Here is a 23,797-nt window from a genome sequence, read left to right as displayed (position 1 = left end):
GCCCGGTGGCAGCGGCCCGCCCGGGCGACGTGGCCCTCTGAGGGGCGGTGGCCGGGCCCACCAGCCACCTGGCAAGCTCTCCCAGGACTTTTCCAAGCTCCCACTCGCGGAGGACCCTCTCCCGTGGCTGCCTCCCCTTCTAGTCTTTCACTCCCCTCCTCCCTCCATTGTCCCCACTCATAGTGGTCCCGGCCCAGGCCGGCGCCGCCGACTTTTGCAGACGTGGAGCTGTCACTGTCCTTCCTTCCGAGAGCGGACTTTTCTTTAGCAAAGAAAAAAGTAGAGGCGAGCGTTATTTGAAGGGTCGAAGCCTGATGAGGACATGACTTTAAAAGTAGAAGATTGGAGTTTTGAGACATGGTTCCGGGCTGCAGCTTCAAAAGAGAAAAATATGTGTAAGGGTCAGTGCACCCGAAGTAGGCATTGGGCCTAAAGTTAGAGATGTGACCAGGTGAACTTTCAAAGTACTGGAAACTCAGGTCTCCCAATCTCTTGTTTTCTTGGTTGTGTCTAGAATCCTAATCTTGTTGAATTTTCTGTTTCTCTTTAACAGCTGTAGTAAACTTGTTCTGCAGGGAGGAGTGGGAAGAAAAGAGTGAGCCCCCCCCCAAGTTAGAGGACACAACCTAGCCACCCATCACTGCTCTTAGGTGCGGTGCTTCTATATCCGTGAGATCTCATAGAAGTAGGTAAAGCAGTGTATGTTCACTCTCAGGGTTGGCAACTGGCTTGGTTCTCATCTGAAATAAAGTTTTTTTGGGGGAGGGGCAAATTGGATGAGATTCAGCCTTGTGTATCACACACAGGTTTACTTACGGCTTCATTTTCCAGGTTTTAGAAAAGATGAGATTCTTTTTTGAACAGTGAATGTACATTGTGAGTTCCTGACTTCAGACTTTAGAATAGACATCAACAAGGATATAATACGAAACCAAAAGCAAGTATTCTAGAGTAAAAAAGAAGTCCTACATTCTTTTAAAAATGGCTTTATATTCATTAAGAGACAGACTCACCAATGATCCCAAAATTTATCCATTGGCATATTGCAAGAGCCTTTAATTTTTTTGTTTTTGTTTTGAGACATGATCTTGCTATATAGCTCTGGAACACACTGTAAACAGAGACTGGCATCAGACTTCATCTTATCTCCCTCTCTCTGCCTCCTGAGTGCTGGGATTAAGGTACACACTGCCTCAGTGGGCTCAGGAAATTTTTAGTGTGTGTAATGAGGTCAGAAGGTAATCCTCAAGAGTGTTTCCTCCTTCCACCCTGTGGATTCCAGGGATCAAACTCAGGTCATCAGGCAAGTGCCCTAACTCGATGAGCTATTCTGCTGGACCAGGAGAGATTTGATTTTTTTGTTTGCTTGTTTTTTCTTTTCTTTTCCTTTCTTTTTTGTTTTGTTTTGTTTTGTTTTTTTGTATTTTGAAACAGGGTTTCTCTGTGGTTTTGGAGCCTGTCCTGGAACTAGCTCTTGTAGACCAGGCTGGTCTTGAGCTCCCAGAGATCCGCCTGCCTCTGCCTCCCGAGTGCTGGGATTAAAGGCGTGCACCACCACTGCCCGGCTTGTTTTTTAGAGACAGTTTCTCTGTATAGCCATGACTGATCTGGAACTCACTCGGTATCTAGACTGGCCTTGAATTTAACAGAGATCCCCCCCCCTGCCTTTGCTTCCTGAGTGCTGGGAATAAAGGCGTGTGCAACCACTGCCCAGCTCAGGAAAGATTTTTTAAAAGTAGGGTAGGCAAGGATTTTAAGTCTCAGTAGCGTGGGGAGGGGAGGCCAGCCTGGACTGCTTGAGACCTTTTGGAAAAAAACGGGAAGATGTTTTCAGGTTTCATGTTTGAGATTGATTTGTAATCAGGATTGGCTTCTACCAGTTTATTTGAAAATATGCCTCAGGTATTTGGGATGGTCTTGGGAACTAATGAGGCAAACAATGGTATGGCTGTATCAAGGACAGCTCAAAAAGCTTTGAGACAGGAGAGGAAGTGGCAGTGACCAGTGTGGGAATTATTGAAGGAAGTGGCAATCCCTCATTAACCTCTTCTCTAAGCAATAAATAGGCACAGACCAGAAGTGACAACAGATGCTTTTAGTGGCGCACGCCTTTAATCCCAGCACTTGGGAGGCAGAGGCAGGCGGATCTCTGTGAGTTCGAGACCAGCCTGGTCTACAGAGCTAGTTCCAGGACAGGCTTCAAAACCACAGAGAAACCTTGTCTCGAAAAACAAAAAACAAAACAGATGCTTTTAGTGGTATACACTCACTTAGGCAAACTGGAGAACTCCAGAGTTTAACATTTGGTTCTCATCTAGCTCTGACTCTTGACTAGTTTTAGGTAAAATATCTTCTTCTTTTTCTTTTTTTTTTTTTTTTGAGACAAGCTCTCACTGTGTATATCTGGCTCACCTGGAACTAGCTATGCAAGACCCATCTGTGAGGGTTAGGCTTGGTGGTGTATGAACTCAAGGTCAGTCTGGTCAACATAGTGGCCAGTCAGAGTTACACAGTGAGACTTTGTCTCAAAAAAAAAAAAAATTTCTATCTCAAGTTCTGTCTAGAATATCAATTCTCAACCACTTTGACAAACCTCTATCTCCAAAAATATTTACATTATGATTCATAACAGTAGCAAATTACATTTATGAAGTGGCAATGAAATAATTTTATGGTTGGGGGTTACCACAACATGAGGAACTGTGTTAAAGGGCTGCAGCATTAGGAAGGTTGAGCACCATTGGCCTAGGGTTAAGTAGGAATGTGGCAGAGGTGAAGGAAGCGAAGGCAGCGCAGAGAGGAAATACCTTCATGTCTCAAGGCTGTGTGTCAGGTAGAATGTGGGAGAAAAGGAGTTCAGGAAGCAGGAAGCAGAGTGGAGGAGGGCATTGTGAGACTCAAGGCCAGAAAGGTAAAAGGAGCCAGTTCTAGAAAACTTCTAAGTTCAATGCTAATTGTTTTGAATTTTATGTAGTTAGGAGGTATAGTTTTTGAGGAAAGGAAGTGGTGAGGAAGTGATGTAAGTTGGTGTTTGTTTTAAGAAGATGGCTTTGGTGGTAAAAGCGAAAGGGCGAAAGCGACTGTAGCCGGTCTCCCTCATTTTGCTGACACAATAGTGTTGCCATGCTTTTTGATAGGATTGTTTTAGGGCTGGGCTGGTTAAAGGGTTCTTTTTCTCTTAGAATATGGTCATTAAGCCCGGCGATAGTGGCGCACGCCTGTAATCCCAGCACTCGGGAGGCAGAGGCAGGCGGATCTCTGTGAGTTCGAGACCAGCCTGGTCTACAGAGCTAGTTCCAGGACAGGCTCCAAAGCCACAGAAAAACCCTGTCTCGAAAAACCAAAAAAAAAAAAAAAAAAAAAAAAAAAAAAAAAAGAATATGGTCATTAGCATCTTTGGGAAATAAGAGTCAAATCTCTGGAAGAGAGCTTGAGTTTTGGACTATATGACATCAGCACATCAATCCATGTTTTCTCAATGTATTTTCCTTGTAGTCACAGAAACTTGGTACTTGAGCCTTACATTTGGAAGAGATTGTCTGCTTTATAGTAGCAAATATGTTTTAGGTTGTAGGCCAGCTTTGGTTGGAAATAACTTCTGCAAGTACTTACTGTTAGGGAGGATCCAGGCCAATCTATCCTTCAGTGTGAGATCCTTACTTCCCTCCCCCCACCAAAAAAAGTGGATTCTTGTTGTGTTAGTTCTTTGGGGAAGTATGCTATGATTGATGACTGATATCTCCAGTGAACAGTTATCTAGTAGGTAGTCTGTGTGTATATGTGCATGCACATGCGTGCATCTGCCACATACATACATTGGCCCAGTCTCTTAGCATTCTGCTTTTGTGTTTGAAGACAGTCTACTCACAAAGATCCATCTGTCTGGCCTGCATAGCTAGTTCCAGGTGAGCCAGATATACACAGTGAGAGCTTGTCTCAAAAAAAAAAAAAAAAAGAAGAAGAAGAAGATATTTTACCTAAAACTAGTCAAGAGTCAGAGCTAGATGAGAACCAAATGTTAAACTCTGGAGTTCTCCAGTTTGCCTAAGTGAGTGTATACCACTAAAAGCATCTGTTTTGTTTTTTGTTTTTCGAGACAGGGTTTCTCTGAGGTTTTGGAGCCTGTCCTGGAACTAGCTCTTGTAGACCAGGCTGGTCTCGAACTCACAGAGACCCGCCTGCCTCTGCCTCCCGAGTGCTGGGATTAAAGGCGTGCGCCACCATCGCCCGGCTTTTTCTTTCTTTCTTTCTTTATAGTGCTTGGCCAAATTATTGGTTCATAATAAGCATTCAGTAAAGATATGCTAATTGTTGATAATGATACTGATTTTGAGTCAGTATAGATTAGTAAGGGACTCACCCAATAGAGTTGTGGCCTTCCCTGGTTGAGAGGTTTGCACTCCTGAAAATGAAGTTGCAGCTGTTCTCATGAGCAGCAGCACTGATGAGAAGCTGTCCTGGGCCCTGCGCTCCTCCAGTCTGTAGTGACCATTGTTGGAAAGCCACGGCCAGCTTAGCTCTTTTGTTGCTTTTTAAAACCAATGATACTCAGCTAATCAGTGCTCCCCAGCTGTGTTCCTGTCTCCAGAGCATCCGACTTGTAGGAATCGACTTTTCAGTGATCCTATGGAGAGAATATGTGTATATACGGCCATCCTTATTTGCAGATGTCCATCATATCCAAGTGGCTGTTTCCCCCATACTGTGCATGAGTCATTTCCCCAGAAGTTTTGTTTATTCTATATACAAAATCTTTCTCATGGACTTTTTTTGAAGGCGTTATGCTGGGGCAAATAAAGACCTTTTTTTCTTTTTTTAGATTCCCACGGTAATCACAGATCTATTTAACCAGAGTACTTTGTTAATGGATCCTTTTTTTCTTTCAGGTAACATGCATTTCACAGTGGCCTTCTGGAAACAACGCCTTAACCCAAAAAAGTGACTCAGCCAGTGAAAACTTCAGGTGTGCTGACATTCCTGTTAGAGACATTTGGGCTCATTTTGGTACAGGGGGCAAGTCCTGGTCTCATAACTGCTGTGGAGAGCTGTGTGGGAGAGAATGTTAGCTAGTGGTTATACCAACTGGCTTTTTCCACTTGTGCTGTGTTATAAATATTTATCTCTTTAAACATACCCAAACACACGTATGTGATGGATAAGAGGTGGAGAAATTGCTGGGTGGTGGTGTGGCGCATGGCTTTAATCTCAGCACTCAGGAGGCAGAGGCAGGTGGATCTCTGAGTTTGAGGCTAGTCTGGTCTACACAGTGATTTCCAGAACACCTAGGGCTGCACAGAGAAACCATGTCTCTGATTGTTTATTTGTTTTGTTTCTCAAGACAGGGTTTCCTTGTGTAGTTCAGCTGTCCTGGAACTTGTTCTATAAACCAGGCTGGCCTTGAACTCACAGAGATCCATTTGCCTCTGCCTCTTGAGTGCTGGGACTAAAGGTGTGCACTACCACTGCCCGGCAACACCCTGTCTTTGGAAAAAACAAAAAGAAAAAATGGAAGAATTAACAATAAGGCAGCATAGTATAGTGTAGAAAATAGAAACGATTGGGGCTCTGATTTGATTTTGCACTGTGTAACAACAGTTTGTGTAACTTCTTAGTCCTACTGGCCTCAGGTTATCTCTCCTATATAAATGTATTGATTCTGTTCTACCTTTCTGCGATTATTGTGAGGACTAAATGAAATAATACATATTAAATCCTCAGAATTGAAGTTAAGGGGCTGGAGTTCACTTGTCGCCTAACATGCATGAAGCCCTAAATTCAGTCCCTAGTGCACAAGCCTGTGGTCTCAGGATCATCAGCAGTTCAAGGTCATCTTTGGCTGTGTAGTAGATTTGAGGCTATCCTGGGATACATTGAGACCTGTTTGGAAAGAAAGGAAAGAAAATGAATTCATAGCTTAAGACATCTAGTTCTATAATATAGGATAAATTGGTATTATTATTAAGGAAAACATAATATAGACTCACATAATATAAGAGGACATAAAAGGGGCTGGAGAAATGACTTGAAGGTTAAGAGCACCGACTGTTCTTCCAGAGGTCCTGAGTTCAGTTCCCAGCACCCACATGGTGGCTCCCAATCATCTGTAATGGGATCTGGCACCTTCTTCTGGTGTGCAGGCAGACATGCAGACTTGTTTATAAACATAGATCAAGAAAGAGCAGAGCTGTGGGTGGTGGTGCACCTTTAATCCCAGCACTCTAGAATCAGAGGCAGGTGGATCTCTGTGAGTTTGAAGCCAGCCTGTTTACAGAGCAAGCTCTGGTCAGCCAGTGTCACACAGTAAGACTCTGTCTCCTTAAAACAAAACAGAGTAGAGAAAGATGGGGGGAAGGGTAATGAGAAAAATATAAAATGAAGTAGTGCAGGTGAAAGTGAACTACCACTGTTAGGTAAGGGAACTTAAGAGGGAATTTGGGGGTATATGCCCAAAGGAATTATAATCACTACCTCTGAGAAATACCTGCACTGCTACAGGTTTGTGCAGTGTTATTTACAATAACCAAGATAATAGAAACATAGCTATGTCTGTTAATAGATAAATGGGTAAATGTGAACATACACACATATATGATGTGATGAATATGTGTAATAGGAAGTATCATTTGGCCTTAAAATAGAAGGAAGTCTGCCTATTTGGAAGAACATAGATAAACCTGAAAGACATTATGTCAGGTAAAATAGTGCACAGACAAATGTATGATTTCACTTATATATAGAATAAAGGCACTCTTAGAAATGGAGAGAAGGGTGCTACCAAGAGTTATGTACAGAAAATGGGGAGGTATTGGACAAAGGATACAAACTTAGAGTTACAAATGAATACAATTTGAATACCTGTTGGACATAGTGGCTAATAACTGTAATCCCAGCTCTTGTAAGACTGAAGTAGGACACTTGTGAATTTGAGGTTAGCCTGGGCTACCTGGCGAGACTTTCTGTCTTCTTATCTCCTTCCAAACCCAGTAATAATAAGGGACTTGAAATTCACTAAAAGTAAAATTTGAGCTCTGGAAATGGCTTAGTTGGTATAGTGTCTGCCTAAAACTAGCATGAGGACTGGAGTTTGGGTCACCAGAACCCACCTAAAAGGCCAGGCACAGTGGCTTGTGCCTGTAACTCCCGCCCACACTGGGGAGTGTGGAGCAGAGACAGACAAATCTCTAAACTCATTCACTAGCCTGCCTAGAAATATCAGTGGGTCTCAGGATCAGTGAGAGTGATCCAGTCTTAAGAAATAAAGATGTAAAACAGGAGAGAACTGGGCAGTTGCTTATGGAACTAAGGCCACATAACTGTGTTAAATGTACCCTCTTCTCTGAGTCTTTCCTTTTCCTTTCCCTCTGTCTCTTTCCAAATCACACTTTCCATGGTACGCTGGGCTTTCACTCTTTTTTTTTGTTTTTGAAGTTATAGCCCTCTCCCCACTTTCATCCGTACTGCTTTTCCATCACACGGCTAGCCTCCAGTGCTGAACATGTTGGTTTAAATGGCATGCCTTTTTCTCTTCCTCTTGTCATTTCCCTTCTGACAGCTGCTGGAATTTGCAGCTTGCCTGTTCTCAGATTCTTCTTTTTTAAATTCTAATAAAATTGTCCTCAGGCTTAAAGATAGAAAGCAAGCAAGCAAGCAAGCTGACATCTGTCTACTTCTAGCCTCAATACTTATATACCCAAAATACATGTATCCTATACTACACACATTCACAAGTGAGTGCACACACACACATATATACACATACACACAGAGCATTCATTACCAGTGAGATGGGGCAGCAAATATAAGTGCTTGTTGAACGTCTTGGTGACTCAAGTTAGATTCCAAGACTCCATGGTAGAAGGAGAAAGCTGACTCCCAGGAGTTGTCCTGTGACCATCATATGCACACCCAGGGCATCATGGCACATTCTTCCTTTAATCCTAGCTTTTGAGAGGCAGAGACTGGCAGATCTTTGTAAGTTATAGTCTACATAGTGAGTTCTAGGGCAACCTAAGCTGGATGATCCAGAGTGTAAGGCTATCCTTGTTTACATAGCAAGTATGAGGTAGCCTGCACTACCTGAGACCTCATCTCAAAAAATACACACAAATATACACCAAAAGAAGAAAAGCAAAGGCCGGGCGGTGGTGGCACATGCCTTTAATCCCAGCACTCAGGAGGCAGAGGCAGGCGAATCTCTGGGAGTTCGAGGCCAGCCTGGTCTACAAGAGCTAGTTCCTGGATGGGCACCAAAGCTACAGAGAAACCCTGTCTCCAAAAACCAAAAAAAAAAAAAGAAGAAAAGCAAAGAATGAAAGAACAGAAAAGAAAGTGGTTCCTGAGGATTAGTGCCTTATAACCTGGAGACTTTGTTGCCAATCACTGTCATTACCACATGTGTTGGCATACCTATTCATGCTTTGTCCTCACTGTGAGCATTAGTGTTTGTTACTCTCTCACCTGTGTGACCTTTTGATTTAGTTTATGTTTGTGTTAACTAGTTGCTTTATAAATGCTTAAGACAGAAGAAGGCTTTGATTGGCTTATGTAAAGGAATCTCATTTGCTGTAATCAAATGCTTGCTTAACTGAGCTGCTCTTTTTGATAGCTTTGGAGAGAAAGGAAGGATATGATGATGTGATTTGTGACCGATAATAGAGAGGAAATGGGTACAAGGGAGAGTAGTTAAATGAGGTTGCAAAGAAGTTGTTTCAGGTTGTTACAAGGTGTGAAAATGAAATATGTAGACTTTAAAAAGGGGGAAAAGAAGGTGTTATCTGCAATAAAAGAAGCAAATTAACTTCCATCCCTTCAGTCATGGCCTATCTTATCAGAAGTAAAGAAGTTTCCTTAAAAGAAGTGTATTAATAAAGATTGTTTCTTTTTCCAAATATCTTCAAAATGTTCCTCAAAGTAGCCTTTTTACCCCAGCTCATGAAGCAGTTCTTTTTGGAAAGATACTTGGAAGACTTAAATTGTAATTTTTGTATTCTGTAATCTTGGGCAGTTGATTTAAATCTTTCAGAGTCTTATATCCACCACCACATCCCTAAAAAAAAAAAAAAAAAAAAAAATGGGTAGCTTAAAGCTGGCCTTCAACTCACCGCTTAGCTAAGGATGGCCTTGAAGTTTGATCCTCCCAAGTGCTAGAGTTCCAAGGGTGCCCCACGCTCCCTTGTCTACTTACTGAATGTTTGTCCGCGACCTCTCAGATGCCTTCTTGTCCACTTTGACTATGCCCTGGGTTTCGTGTGCTGAGTCACTACTTTTCTAGGGCTTTGTTGACATCATGATATGACTGTTACCAGTAATGTGAGGTTTTCTAATAGTCACTGTTTTACAAATGAGAAGCCAGAGGCAGACATAATTCCAACACTTGGAGACAGAGGCAGGTGGCTATCTCTGAGTTTGAGGCCAGCCTGGTCTGCCTGGTCTACATAGAGACCCTGTCTTCAAAAGAGTAAAATAATGAAAGGCTATGTTGTCTTAACTTCTGCTTTAAACTTTGGCACAAAGACTTGAAGGAAACAAAGCATAGAAATGTTAGTGGGTTTTGTTATTTTTTGAAAGAGGGTCTCATGTAATCCAGATTGGCCTCTAAGTTGCTGTGTAGCTGATGCTGGTCCTGCACTCGTTAACCTCCTGCCTTTACCTCCCAGTGCTGGGATTACAGACGTGGACCACAACACTGGCTTAAGTTGATAATACTTCACAAGTGTTTGTTGAACTGCTTCTGTATGAGGTCCTGAGCGTTACTCAAACGTGAAATTCCCCCTGCTTTAAGGACTTTGTAGGGTTTTGGGTTTTTGTTTAGGAAAATAAAGCTACTTGCCAACAGCCACACTTCAATATAATAAATATTATTAAAAGGTTGGGTGGTATTGAAATTTAAGATGTTTATCTCATGGTTCCTGGTTTCTTTAAAATAATTGAATGTTATTCTAAGTGCCATTCTGCTAAGTACCAACCTGGACTGTATTTAAAAACAATAGTGAATTATGGTTCTGGGAGTGTAGGTAGACCACTGAGCCATTGCTTCAGCCCACAAGCATGGCAGAGTGATCCCAGCACTTAGGAGGATCAGAAATTCATAGTCGTTTTCAGTTATATAGCAAGTTTGAAACCCCTAGGTCTACTGAGACCCTTCTCAAGAGAAGAAAGGAAAAGAGAAAGCAAGAATAAAAAGCAGTGTTTGCTATGAAGAAACGTGTAGTTCCCACACCTAGAAACATTATCCTAATATTTAGATATTTTTCTATTCCAGAAAAGAGCAGCGTTTTCATACACTGACATTTATAGTAGGAACTCCTGTGTATTGAGCTTAGTCACAGAAAGTCTAACAATGGCTGTCTTTCTCTTTTTTGTTTTTGTTTGGTGTGTGTTTGTGTGTGGTGACTGTACATGTGTGTGCCTATACTCCAAGGACAGAGGAGGACATCAGCTGTCTTGTCAACATAGAGTCCCTCACAGAACTTAGAGTAGTCTGTCTGCCGGCAACCCCAGCAGTTGTCTTGCCTGTGTTTTTCACAACACTGGTGTTTGTGGTGTGGTCATCCCTGGCTTTTTATGTGGGTGCTTAGGTTTGAATTCAGTTTCTCACGCTTGTGCACAGCAAGTGTTTTATCCACTAAACCATCCTTCAGCCTCACAGTAAGGTTATTATCTGAAGAAATAGTTATTATTTTATTGGGTTTCACATTTATTAAAGAAAACTTTTTTCTTTTTCCTCTCTCTCTCTCTCTCTTTCTTTTTTTCCTTGAGACAGGGTTTCTTTGTGTTACATCCCTGGCTATCCTGGAACTCTGTAGACCAGGCTGGTCTCGAACTCAGAAATCTCCCTGCCTCTGCCTCTCAAGTGTGTGTGCCACCATCACCCAGCAAAACTTTTTTATTGCGTGTGTTTGTGTCGGGGGCAGATGTACTGTCGTGCACGCGTGGAGGTCAGAGGATAAATTGCAGGAGTCAGTTCTCCCCTTCCACCCTGTGAGTTTTGGGGATCAAACTTGAATTGTTGGGTTTGGCAGCAAGCACCTTTATCTGTCGTCTACATTTAGGTAAATTATTTTGTTTCTTAGTCCTTAGTGTAAATAAGGACAAAGCTCTAAAGTCTTGATTATAGGAAAGGACACTAATCACATTATAGGGATTGACTGCTTTAGAGTTAGGGAGACTGGGGTTTTCATATGTTTGCAGTATGACCTTGGCCAAATTGTGTAACCTGTTTGTGCCCTAGTTTTCTCATCTGTAAATTAACACACACACACAATCCTAATTTTCATCTGTAATTTAGGAATATTCTTAGGTGTCATGTCTCTCCTTGAACCAGACTTGGCTTACAGAAAGCATGAAATGTTGTTTGTTATGGGCTGCCAGCATCATCTCAGCTTTGCTTGTCATTTAGAAAAACCTTGACTTTAAAGTTATATAGATGTAGAAAACCTTTGTAGGGAGAATGTAGATTTGAGTGTTTGAAAAGCTAGATAAACATTTAAGCCTGTAATGATATACCAGATTGAAACCTTTTGGACTTTGGAACTCTTGCTCTTCTAAGGGGACAACTGTTCGGGTAGCATTGGCTCCTTATTATTACCAGTGCTTGTTTGTTTGAAACAAAGACTTGTGTTGTAGGTGGGCTTTGTGCTCCACACATAGCAAAGAATGACCTTGAACTTTACAAATTTTATTTATTATCATTGGGTATGGGTGGGGTCATTTTCCAGTGGAGGTCAAAATGTTTTGTTGATAATTCTTAGTTTTATTTTATATGCATTGTTATTTTGCCTACCCTTATGCCTGTGTCAAGAGCAGTCGGTGCTCTTAACCACTGAACCATCTCTTCAGCCCCCAGAATATGTTTTAGAGTTGGTTCTCTCCTTTTACCATTATATGGGTTCCAGGTATTGAACATAAATTGTAAAACTTGTGCAGCAAGTGTTTTGCCGGCTGAGCCACTCACCAGTCCCTTTGACTTTGAACTTGTTGAACTTCTACTACCACTTTGTGGTACTGGGGAATCAAAACTAGGTCTGGCCGGGCGATGGTGGCGCACGCCTTTAATCCCAGCACTCGGGAGGCAGAGACAGGCGGATCACTGTGAGTTCGAGACCAGCCTGGTCTACAGAGCTAGTTCCAGGACAGGCGCCAAAGCCACAGAGAAACCCTGTCTCAAAAAACCAAAAAACCAAAAAACAAAAAAAAAAAAAAAACAAAAAAACCAAAAAAACCTAGGTCTGCTTACCTGAGGAACTGTACCAACTGAGCCACATCCCTACCCTTTCGTGTTCTTTTTGAGCCAGGATCTTAGTTGGAAGCCCAAGCTGGTATGCCATCCATGGGAATCCTCCTCCTCCAACCTCTCAAACATATTAATTCTCTAGAAATAGAAGGCATACTTTTTTAAAAAGGTGATAAATCTTTTTTTAATATCTTTATGGTCTATTTAACTTTATTTTATATGCATTGTTGTGAAGGTGTCAGATCCCTTGCAACTAGATCTTCAGACAGTTATGAGCTGCCATGTGGGTGCTGGGAACTGAACCCAGGTCCTCTGGAAGAGCAGTAAGTGCTCTTAACCGCTGAGCCATCTCTCCAGTCCCCGAGGTGGTAACTCTTGCTTATATGAAAATATATTACTGAGTTACTTTGGAAAATGTGTCTGTGTTCCTCTGCATTCTTCTCTTCTTTGTCTTTCAGGAAGATATTAAGGTTTACTTTTCCTCTCGTGTTGTAGCTCTTCCTTTCTACATTAGACATTCTGCATGTCATATTTTCTAGCATAATAATAAATGTTTCCAAATGATAGGAAGTATTAAGAATTGGCCCTATTTTAAGATTGTTTCTAGGCCGGTGGTGGTGGCACACTCAGGAGGCAGAGGCAGGCGTATCTCTGAGTTCGAGGCCAGACTGGTCTACAAGAGCTAGTTCCAGGACAGGCTCCAAAGCTACAGAGAAACCTTGTCTTGAAAACAGAAAGATTGTTTCTAATTGACATACTTATAAGCAATAGATTAGATTTAGAACTCTTATTTTCACTAGGTCGGGCTAGTTGTATATTTCCTGTAAACTGAGGCTGCTCTTTTGTTCTTGACTACCCAGACCTGAATAATCAGACAAAAACAATATTAATTGCTGGGCGGTCGGTGGTGGCACACATTTTTTTTTTTTTCGAGACAGGGTTTCTCTGTAGCTTTTGGTTCCTGTCCTGGAACTAGCTCTTGTAAACCAGGCTGGCCTTGAACTCACAGAGAACTCACACCGCCCGGCTGGTGGCACACATATTTAATCCCAGCACGTGGGAGACAGAGGCAGGCGGATCTCTGTGAGTTCGAGGCCAGCCTGGTCTACAAGAGCTAGCTCCAGGACAGGCTCCAAAGCTACAGAGAAACTTTGTCTCAAAACAAAACAAACAAACAAAAAAACAAAACCAATATTAATTACAACACTGGCCAATGACTCAGGCATATTTTTAGTTAACTCTTATATTTTGAAATAACCCATTTTTATTAATCTGTGTATTGCCATGAGACAGCAGCTTACCAGAAAGGTTTAGGAACCTTCTCCTTTTGGTAGCGACATGGCATCTCCTTGACTCTGCCTACTCTCTCGCTATATCTCTGTTCAGATTTCCTGCCTTTGCTTTGTTCTGACCTGATATAGGCCAAAATAGTTTCTTTATTAACCAGTGGTAATAAAACATATTCATAGCGTACAGAGGGGAAGCCTACATCATCTCTTTTGAAAGGTTTGAAGAATATCTGTCTATACGAAATATATCTCTGTATATCTAGAAAACCTAACAAACATGACTACAAGTTTGACTGCTATAAATGACTATTAATCTGTAATTTTAATTATACATTACACTTTTAAATGAGCTGCACAAACAATACCTTAAACAAGAGGAGAAATACATATACAGTGTTACAAATTGATCTTAAATTTGTATTACAAAAAAAAATTTGTATTACTAGACCAAACTCCATACCAGTGTAAACTATTCATTTCTATAGTATATCCCCCCCCTTTTTTTTTAGAAATTGGGTGTGACCATTAATTACTTATAATCAACCCCCTTTAAATGAAAGCAGACATTTATAAACAACCATTTTGGGAATTTGGGCGTAGTTTTTTTATTTTAAACTTTTTTGCTGTGTGTTGGGTAAAGTATTTTTAAGGTTTATGGAGACCTTTTGGGGGGGGGGTCTTGTTTTATTAAACCACATTAGTCTGGAAGGAATTTATAGGTTTTTATCTTTTGTGGAACCAAAAGCAGAACCTCTTTTAAAACAACATATTCTTAGACCCAAATTTTGAAGTCAAGATACCTTTAACACACATATGTTGGTTTAGCTTAGCAGCCCCCAGAATCAAATGTCTCTCTGTTGATTGTGAAGGCTTAAAAAAAATCATATATGCCACTTTTGAAGGCTTTGAAGTTTGAGATTAGTCAATACTACATGACTCTGAGACTGTCTTAAAAAACTTATACATGGAAAGGCATTTAACCCCATAGGAAATTCATGCAGAGCCTCCATCTGTTTACCTTACATATTTTAGAGCTATGAGATGGAAACAGAGTTGAAATGTGGTTTAAAAATTCAGTATTTTGGGGGGGTGGAGAAATGGCTCTATGGTCAAGAATTCTTGTAGAGGCTCCAGGTTCAGTTCTCAGCACTCACACAACCTAAAATCTTCTGGTGCTCTCTTCTGACTCCTTGAGTATCAGGCATATGTGAAGTGTATACATGCATGCAGGTAAAATACCTATAAATAACAATACTTTATCAAGAAAAAAATCAGTGTCAGGAATGGAGAAATGGCTCAAGAGTGCTTCCTCTAACTAGATAATGGTGATGTACACTCTTAATTCCAGCACTTGGAAGTTGGAGGCAGGTGGATCTCTTTGAATTTGAGACCAGCCTGGCTACAGAGCAAGTTCCAGGACATCCAGGACTATGCAGAGAAACCCTGTCTTGAAACCAATAAGTAAATAAAATGAAAAGGATTTTGGAGACATAAATTAACCAGATGTGGGTGGAAAGGAGGCTCTGCAAAAAGAGAATGAATCTTAGATCTTCCTAAGATGCAGGGGAGGGTTAAGGGTAATTTTGCTTTTTCTTTTTAATCTTTACTTATGTTTTTATTTAATGTATATGAATGTTTTGCCTGCGTGTATATAAGTATACTGTGTGTGTGTATGCAGAGTCTATGGAGGCCAGAAGAGGGCATCAGATCTCCTGGAACTAGAGTAACAGACATTTCAAGCTGCCATGTGGTACTGGGGATTGGTCCTCTGCAAGAGTAGCAAGTGATCTGAACCATGGAACCATCTCCCCTGCTCAGTTTTGATTTTTCTTTTTAATTATATAAACAAGATTAACAGCTTTTTGTTTGTTTTAGACAGTGTCTTATGTTGGCCTGAACCCACTTTGTGGACCAACCAGTCCTTGGTTGGCCTGGACCCACTATGTGGAGCAGCCTGTCCAGGCTTGAACTGAGATCCACTTGCCTTTGCCTTCTGAGTACTGGGATTAAAGTGGTTTGCCACCATGCCTGGCAGTAGCATGTTTTTGCTCATCACATTTGGAATACAGTTTTGCTTTCTTGGAATCAACCCTATTAAGATTATACTATATTTATCTTTTCAGTACACACAGTTCTTGGAATTTTGACAGACACATGTAAGAAGTCCTTTACTTTCCATCTTTTGTAGTTGTTTCTACCTTCACTTCCCAGCAATTTTTACTCTTTCTGGTTTTTTGTTTGTTTGTTTTGAGACAGGGTTTCTTTGTGTAGTGCTGACTGTCCTTGAACTAACTCTGTATACTAGGCTGGCCTCAAACTCAAAGTGACCCTCCTGCCTCTGCCTTCAGAGTGGTGGGATTAATGGCATGCACCACTACTGCTTGACTATGCTGCTTTTGAGCCACAGTGTTTTTTTCAATTTTGACATTTAAAGTGATATATACATATTTCTTTATGTAGCACCACATACATACACACATGAATAATTAAAGAGGCCATGAATTTGAGAGTAAGGAAGAGGTTATATGGGGAGCATGGGGAGGGATTGGAGGGAAGAAAGAGGAGGGAAATGATGTAATTATAATCTACAATAATTTTTAAAACAGAATTGTAGTGTGATTTCTTATTTGTCTTAATAATAAAAATCCGGGGGCTGGAGAGATGGCTCAGTGGTTAAGAGCATTGCCTGCTCTTCCAGAGGTCCTGAGTTCAATTCTCGGCAACCACATGGTGGCTCACAACCATCTGTAATGAGGTTTGGTGCCCTCTTCTGGCCTGCAGACATATACACAGACAGAATATTGTATGCATAATAAATAAATAAATATTTAAAAAAAATAATAAAAATCCGGAGTCAGATATTAGAGGGTGAAATCTGAAAGATTGGAGAAGCAGAACAGCCAACCTCTAGTTCTTACCTCTATAAAATCCCCTGAACCAAGGGAGCAAGATTCAATCTCCACGAATCCTCAGGCTGAATGCCTTGAGCTCCTGTCTCTTCCCACCTTATATTCCTCTTTCCACCCAGCTGTAACCCTTCTTGTCTGCATCTCCCAAATGTTGGGATTAAAAGTAGGTGACTCAAGTACTGGGATTAAAGGGGTGTGAGCCACCACTGCCTGGCCTCTACGGCTAGCTAGTGGCTCGTTTCACACTGATTTTTTTTTTTTAAGCAAGCTTTATTTGTTACAGTACAAACAAGATACCATCACACAGAGTAATATATGAAGCTGGTTCCTGTCTGTCATCCCAGCACTTGGGAGCCTGAGAGGGGAGCATTTCCATGAGTTTGAGGCTAGCTTGAACTACAAGTATAAGAATCTGCCTTAAAAAAAGAATGTTGGAGGCCGGGCGATGGTGGCGCACGCCTTTAATCCCAGCACTCGGGAGGCAGAGGCAGGCGGAACTCTGTGAGTTCGAGACCAGCCTGGTCTACAAGAGCTAGTTCCAGGATGGGCACCAAAGCTACAGAGAAACCCTGTCTCGAAAAAAAAAAAAAAAAAGAATGTTGTATAAATAGGAATGTGGGTTATGGGTGTGTTGGTTTCCTAGGTCTACTGTAACAGTATAAGCTGGGCATGGTAGTTCATTCCTGCAATGCCAGCACTTTGGAGACTGAATTTGAGACCAGATGGGACCATGGAGTGAAACTTTGTCTTGTAAAACCAGAAAGAAGCATCCCCTCCCTCAATTGCCCCAAAGTTGGGAGGTTATAAGTGATAAAACTTTAATCTTTCACAGTTTAGGTAAAAGTCCAGAATCTAAAACAGTATTTTAACCACTCGGGGAAAAAAAAGCTGTCATCTTTTCCCTAATTGGTCTTAATTTTGCTGCTTACCAACAATCTTTGGTGTTCCTTGACTTGCATATGCATCTTTCTCGTCTGTGACTCTTTTCTGCATGGCATTCTTCTGTGCCCTCACATTATCTGCACTCTGCATGCCCTATGTCTGAATCTTCTCAGAATTAGGACCCAGCCTAATCCAGGGTGACTATATTGGATTGTGTTTGCAAAGACCCTACAAGAACAAAGTCACATTTTAAGATTCTGAATGGATATGAATCTTGGGCAGGTACACTACTTAACTCATTTTCCACAGTATTGGACACACACATCAACACAATGTTGGGGCTTCATTCTAGGATCTTGAGCACATTGCTGGAGTTTAAACCAAGGCTTTGTGCATGATAGACAGTTGCTTTACTACCAGTCTACTGTCCTAGCCCAAGCGCTGTTTTATGACGTCCTGTCTGTCAGCCTACCTACCTGTCAATCTATTGCTCTATTGTTTTTGAGACAGAGTCTTACTGGGTAGGACATTCTCTCCTGACTCAAGCCTGCCGATTGCATTTTGGGATTATAGTCTTGTACTACTATGCTCTACTAATTAATGGTTTTGTGTATGTACATACGTGAAAATGTGCATGTGCTTGTGGAGGCCAGAGGTCAGTGTCTGGTATTTTCTTCTATTGTTTACCCCCATCCCACCTCCACTTTTTTTGAGACATGGTCTCTTTCTGAACATGGAGCTCACCAATTGGCTACACAGGCTGGCAGGCAAGCCTGAGTGATCCTTCTGTCTCTGCCCATGCTACTCTCCCTATTTTTATGAGGGTACTGGAGGTTGATCTTAGATCCCTGTGCTTGTATGTCAATTCAGCCAGCACTCCAGTAGCCTCCTATCCCCAAGTGATGTTTTTGTTTATTTATTTAATTTTAAAAGTTTTTCAACATTTTTTGTGGTACTAGTATTTAAGCAAGTGTTTTACCTCTGAGTTATGCTTCCAGATCCAGGGAAAATGTGTGTGTGTGTGTGTGTGTGTGTGTGTGTGTGTGTGTGTGTGCGCGTGTGTGTGTGTGCGCGTGTGTGTGTGTGCGCGCGAGAGAGAGAGGGAGGGGGTGTATGTAGAGTCAGGGCAGTGCAGGTAGCAGTCAGGATTTTTTTTGGAGTCATTTCTCATTTTTCCACCTTGTTGAGACAGAGTCTCTTTTGTCCTGTTCTGCTGTGTACAAGCGTCTAAGCTCATGCCTCCACTCCTAATATTTAGGAGGCTGAGGCAGGAGGATTGCTGGGATTTCAAGGCTAGTCTGGATTATGCAGTGAGTTTCAGAACAGTCTGAAGTGCAGTGTGAGACCCTGTGTCAAAACAAACAAACAAAAATAGCAAGCTAAAGAACAGGGTTGGAGAAATGGCTTGTGGTTAAGAGTGCTTGCTTGAGGACCTGAGTTTGGATCTCTGCATCTATGTGACAAGTTGCATATCACCTGTTCCTCCAGCACCAATGAGGAGTCACAGCCAGGAGGATCACTGGGACTTGCAGGCTAAAAAACAAAACAAAACAACAACAACAGAAATACAAGCTTCAGGTTCTGGGAGAGACTCAGCCTCAAAGGAATAAGGCAAAGAATGATAGAGGATGGAAACCTTATGGCCTCTGATCTCCACACATGCATATGCCTGCATACACAAATGTGTGTACACCAAATATAATGCATAAAATTAGACAAGCAGTCTCAAAAAAAAGAAACTAAATAAACGAAGCTTATAGTCATCATCTTACCTCAAAAGTTTTTGTACTACTTCTGAGAAGAAGAAATTTTCCCATGTTCTTGTGGAGATGCAAACAATTGTCTAGTTACGCCAGATAGGGAGTCAACAATAGATGAAAGTACAGATACAAGCCGGGTGGTGGTGGCGCACTCCTTTAATCCCAGCACTTGGGAGGCAGAGGCAGGTGGATCTCTGGGAGTTCGAGGCCAGCCTGGTCTACAAGAGCTAGTTCCAGGATGGGCACCAAAGCTACAGAGAAACCCTGTCTCGAAAAACAAAAACAACAACAACAAAAAAAAAAATTGGGGGGCTGGAGAGATGGCTCAGAGGCAAAGAGCACTGGCTGCTCTTTCAGAGGTCCTGAGTTCAATTCCCAGCAACCACATGGTGGCTTACAACCATCTGTAATAAAATCTGGTGTCCTCTTCTGTACTGTAGGATACATGCAGGAAGAACCCTGTATACATAATAAATAAAAATCTTTGAAAAAAAAAATACAGATACCACTGAAGCCCAGTTTAGTGAACCAATGAAGTTTTATTGGGGTTACTTACAGGAGTATGGGTGAAGGTATTTACAGGAGCAGAAATGGCCCAAAGATGGCTGCATCATCAAAAGCCACCCCAGCATGGGAGACAACAGAACATGAAAGTTGGAAACCAGGAGCTCACCGCACAATTTGGAGACAGCTCAATGGATTGGAGAGTCTTTCCCAGGCAGTTCTGCTGGCCTGAGGAGTCTTTAAGCTGTCTTTCAGGAGGGAAGGGTTTAGTGAGTGGCCAGCTTCAGAGACTTCCTGAATTTCCCCTCTAAGATGGAATGGAATATTTTGTTTTGTTTTGGAGGAAATTGCTACACAACAGTAACTATAATAGTGTAATAGTATTAACACATCTTGTTTTGTATATATATGTATATATATATATACATATATATACAAATATGTATATATACAAATATATATACATATACATACATACACACACACACACACACACACACACATATAAAATCTTACTATGTAGCACTGGCTGACCTGGAATTGATTATGTAGAACAAGCTGGTGTCCAACTCCTAGAGATCCGCAGTTGTCTCTAGAGTTAAATTGGACTGTCTCTAGGCTTTTTCTTTATAGAGTCCTCTTACCTCTTATGTATTTCATGAGGCTCACATTTGGGAGCATCTCTGTCAGTTGATCTGTAGAGTGTTGTACAGTTTGACTATAATTATTTCTTTATTACTGGCTTCAGGTTAAACAGTTTTTGTCAAGAATGATAGATTTCCATAGCTGTAGTGTATAACTCACCACACGACATAATTGCTTAACTAACAGCTGTTTGATATATTTTTACAATTTTTATGGGTCAGAAAATGGGAGCAGCTTGTCTGCCTGCTGTGCCTCAGGGCTTCTTGGGATGGATGGCAGCCCTCATTCAGCTTTGTCTTGATGGAACTGGAGCTGTGTGCTTCCGCGTTCTTACTCCTGTTTGGTAAACTGGTGCTGGCTCTCATTTGGGACCTTCAGCTCCTTTTCTCTTAGGACTGCTTGAAATCTTCATGGTGTGGTGCTGGCTCCTCCCAGAGCAGATGGTCCTGAAAAGCAAGACAAAACTTGTATTGTCTTTTGGTTTTGGTTTTTGTGTTTTTGAGACAGGGTTTCTCAGTAGCTATGGAGTCAGAGCTAGAACTCACTCTGTAGACCATGCTGGCCTTGAACTCAGAGATCTGCTTGCCTTTGCCTCCTGAGTGCTGGGATTAAAGGCATGCATGATATAGCTTTGGAAAAAGCATTTTTACTTCCACCTATTCTGTTGGTCACAGAGGCCAGCATTCCACTGTGGGAGAGGAATACAAGTGCTTAAAGGAAGGCTTCGTTAGGCTCCCTTGGAGGTTGTCTACTACAGCTCCTAAACTTCTAACAAGTTGAAAGTCAAAATCTTTTTATATATTCTTTGTCTTAATTGTGCCTGAATTCCAAAGGTACCAAACACTCATTTCGTCTTATACCCATGAGTATGTTTTGTGTGGACAAGTTTCAGTACTTACTCAATGATAGTTAGCTTTTAATTTTTTACTTTTTAAAAATGATTTTTTTTATTTCTATGTTTTTTTGTTTGTTTTTTCGAGACAGGGTTTCTCTGTAGCTTTGGAGCCTGTCCTGGAACTCCCTTTGTAGACCAGGCTGGCCTCGAACTCACAGAGATCCTCCTGCCTCTGCCTCCCAAGTGCTTTTATTTCTATTTTTAATTATTTGTCTGCATCTCCCTGTGTGAATGGTACATTTCAGTATGATGTCCTTGCAGGTCAGGAGTGTGGGACCTTTGGAACTGAACTTTTACCCCTGGAACGGACAGTTGTGAACTACCCGGTGTGGGTGCTGGGACCTGAACTCAGGTCCTCTTCACTAGTGGTATAAACTTTCAACTGCTGAGCAGCCATCTCTCCGGCCCAAAAGTTGGCTTCTTAGATAAAACATTTTCTTGTTAGTTTTTTTTTTTTTCACTTACAAGGTTTCCTAGTTTTCATTTTGTCAGTGATACAGGTCAGTTTCCCAGCTTATTTTTAGCTTTATAGAATTTCTTTTTTTTTAAAGATTTATTTTTCTAAAGATTATTTTAAAGATTTATTTATTGTGTATACAGTATTCTGCCTACTTGCATGCCTGCAGGCCAGAAGAAGGCACCAGATCTCATTACAGATGGTTGTGAGCCACCATGTGGTTGCTGGGAATTTATTTATTTATTTTTTTAATTTTTTAATTTATTTATTATTAAAGATTTCTGTCTCTTCCCCGGTACCGCCTCCCATTACCCTCCCCCTCCCCCAATTTATGTCCCCCCCCTCAGCCCAAAGAGCAATCAGGGTTCCTTCCCCTGTGGGGAATAGACAGTAACATCATACAATGCAGAGTTGAAACTTTTACATTATATCTCATTTCTCTCAAGATTAGGTGACTGCTAATGCATCAGATATACTTAATTTGTAGGCAGGGAAGTTGTCAAGATTGATCCCAAAGTTTTTAGCTTGAACATCTAAAAGATAGAATTGAGACCTACTGGGGAGAGTACTCAGGTAGGTCTGCAGAAAAGATCAGGAGTTGAGTTTGGGGTGTATTTAGTATGAGATTGCTAAGATAACCAAGTGAAGTTTTTAGGTTTTGGAAGTAAGATCTGGGCCAGAGATTTAGTTGGTTGTGTCATTTTTTTAAAGATTTATTTATTTATTATGTATACAGTGTTCTGCCTGCGTGTATTCCTGCAGGCCAGAAGAGGGTATCAGATCTCATAACCGATGGTTGTGAGCCACCATGTGGTTGCTGGGAATTGAACTCGGGACCTCTGGAGCCATCTCTCCAGCCCGCATCATGTTTTTATATAGATGCAGTTTAAAGCTCTAGGACCTGATAGTGTCCTCAAGAGAATGAATATAGATAGAGAGAACTAGTAATTGATCCAGCATAAGCCAGCATTAGGAGCAGAGAGAAGAAAAGGACACTTTAAAAATTTATGTTGTTTTATGTGTATGAGTGTTTTACCTGCATATATATGTCTGTGTACCACCTGTGTACCTGGTGCCTGAGGAGGCAAAAAGAGGGCATTGGATCTTCTAGTACTGGAAATACAGATTATTCTGATCCTCCATGTGGGTGCTGGGAACAGACCTGGGGGCCTCAGTAAGAGCAGCAAGTGTTCTTAGGCATAGAACCATCTCTTCTGCCCCAAGAAAAGGAATCTTTAAAGCAGTGGAGAAGAAATAATCAGAAGACCATAGAGCTAGAAAATGGGTCTTGGGAACTCAAGGGAAGAGCATTGTTTATACTAGAGGAAGAAGTTTAAATTTTACTGATAACAGAACAAATACTAGAGTTAAAAATTGTGTTTAGCAATGTGAAGACCACTAATTATTATGAAGCATTTAGTATGAAAGACCAGGTCTAGCTATTTACATATTTTTTTTTAAATAACAAAGGATTTCTTGCTCATCTCTTCTAATTAATTTTTTTAAAATATTTATTTATTATGTATACAATATTCTGTGTGTATGCCTGCAGGCCAGAAGAGGGCACCAGACCTCATTACAGATGGTTGTGAGCCACCATGTGGTTGCTGGGAATTGAACTCAGGACCTTTGGAAGAGCAGGCAATGCTCTTAACCTCTGAGCCATCTCTCCAGCCCTATTTGCATATTTTTAAATGGAAAATTTTGATGCTAATAGTATCTCATTTGTCTTGTTTTCAGGTTTGCTGTCTTATTGATGGTATGTCTGACAGTGGATCGCAGTTTAATTCAGTGGGTAGCTTGACCATGAAATCACAACTTCAGATCACTGGTAAGACTTAAAAAGGTACAATACCTTATATCTCTGCCTCCTCTATTAAAAAATAATCTTGGTGACTGGAGAGATGGCTCAGTGATTAAGAGCACTTACTCTTCTTCTAGTAGACCCTGGTTCACTTTCTAGTACCAAGATCATACATGGAAGTTCACAATTCCAACTCCAGAGGACCCAATAACCTCAACTGACCTTTGAGGATACCTACACTTATATGTGACATTCACATACACATATATGCGTCTAAATTTAAAAAAAGAAATCAGCCGGGTGATGGTGGCGCACACCTTTCATCCCAGCATTCGGGAGGCAGAGGCAGGCGGATCTCTGTGAGTTTGAGACCAGCCTGGTCTACAAGAGCTAGTTCCAGGACAGGCTCCAAAACCAAAA

The 23,797-nt window shown here is 41.3% G+C and overlaps 1 protein-coding gene across 1 annotated transcript in view; it reads left to right on the top strand.

The window, feature by feature from the left end:
• Positions 1–23,797, top strand: part of Itch (itchy E3 ubiquitin protein ligase) — an 88,171-nt gene that overhangs the window by 550 nt on the left and 63,824 nt on the right. The window contains exons 2-3 of the mRNA XM_005363088.3: positions 4,887–4,963; positions 23,314–23,404. Coding sequence (XP_005363145.2) covers positions 23,335–23,404 — 70 coding nt within the window. The 5' untranslated portion in view covers positions 4,887–4,963; positions 23,314–23,334. The remainder of the gene's footprint in view (positions 1–4,886; positions 4,964–23,313; positions 23,405–23,797) is intronic.

This window comes from Microtus ochrogaster, linkage group LG8, assembly GCF_000317375.1.
Source record: "Microtus ochrogaster isolate Prairie Vole_2 linkage group LG8, MicOch1.0, whole genome shotgun sequence".
Taxonomy (NCBI): domain Eukaryota; kingdom Metazoa; phylum Chordata; class Mammalia; order Rodentia; family Cricetidae; genus Microtus; species Microtus ochrogaster.
The sequence above is the reverse complement of the archived record's forward strand: the minus strand, read 5'-3'. Positions and strand labels throughout refer to the sequence as shown.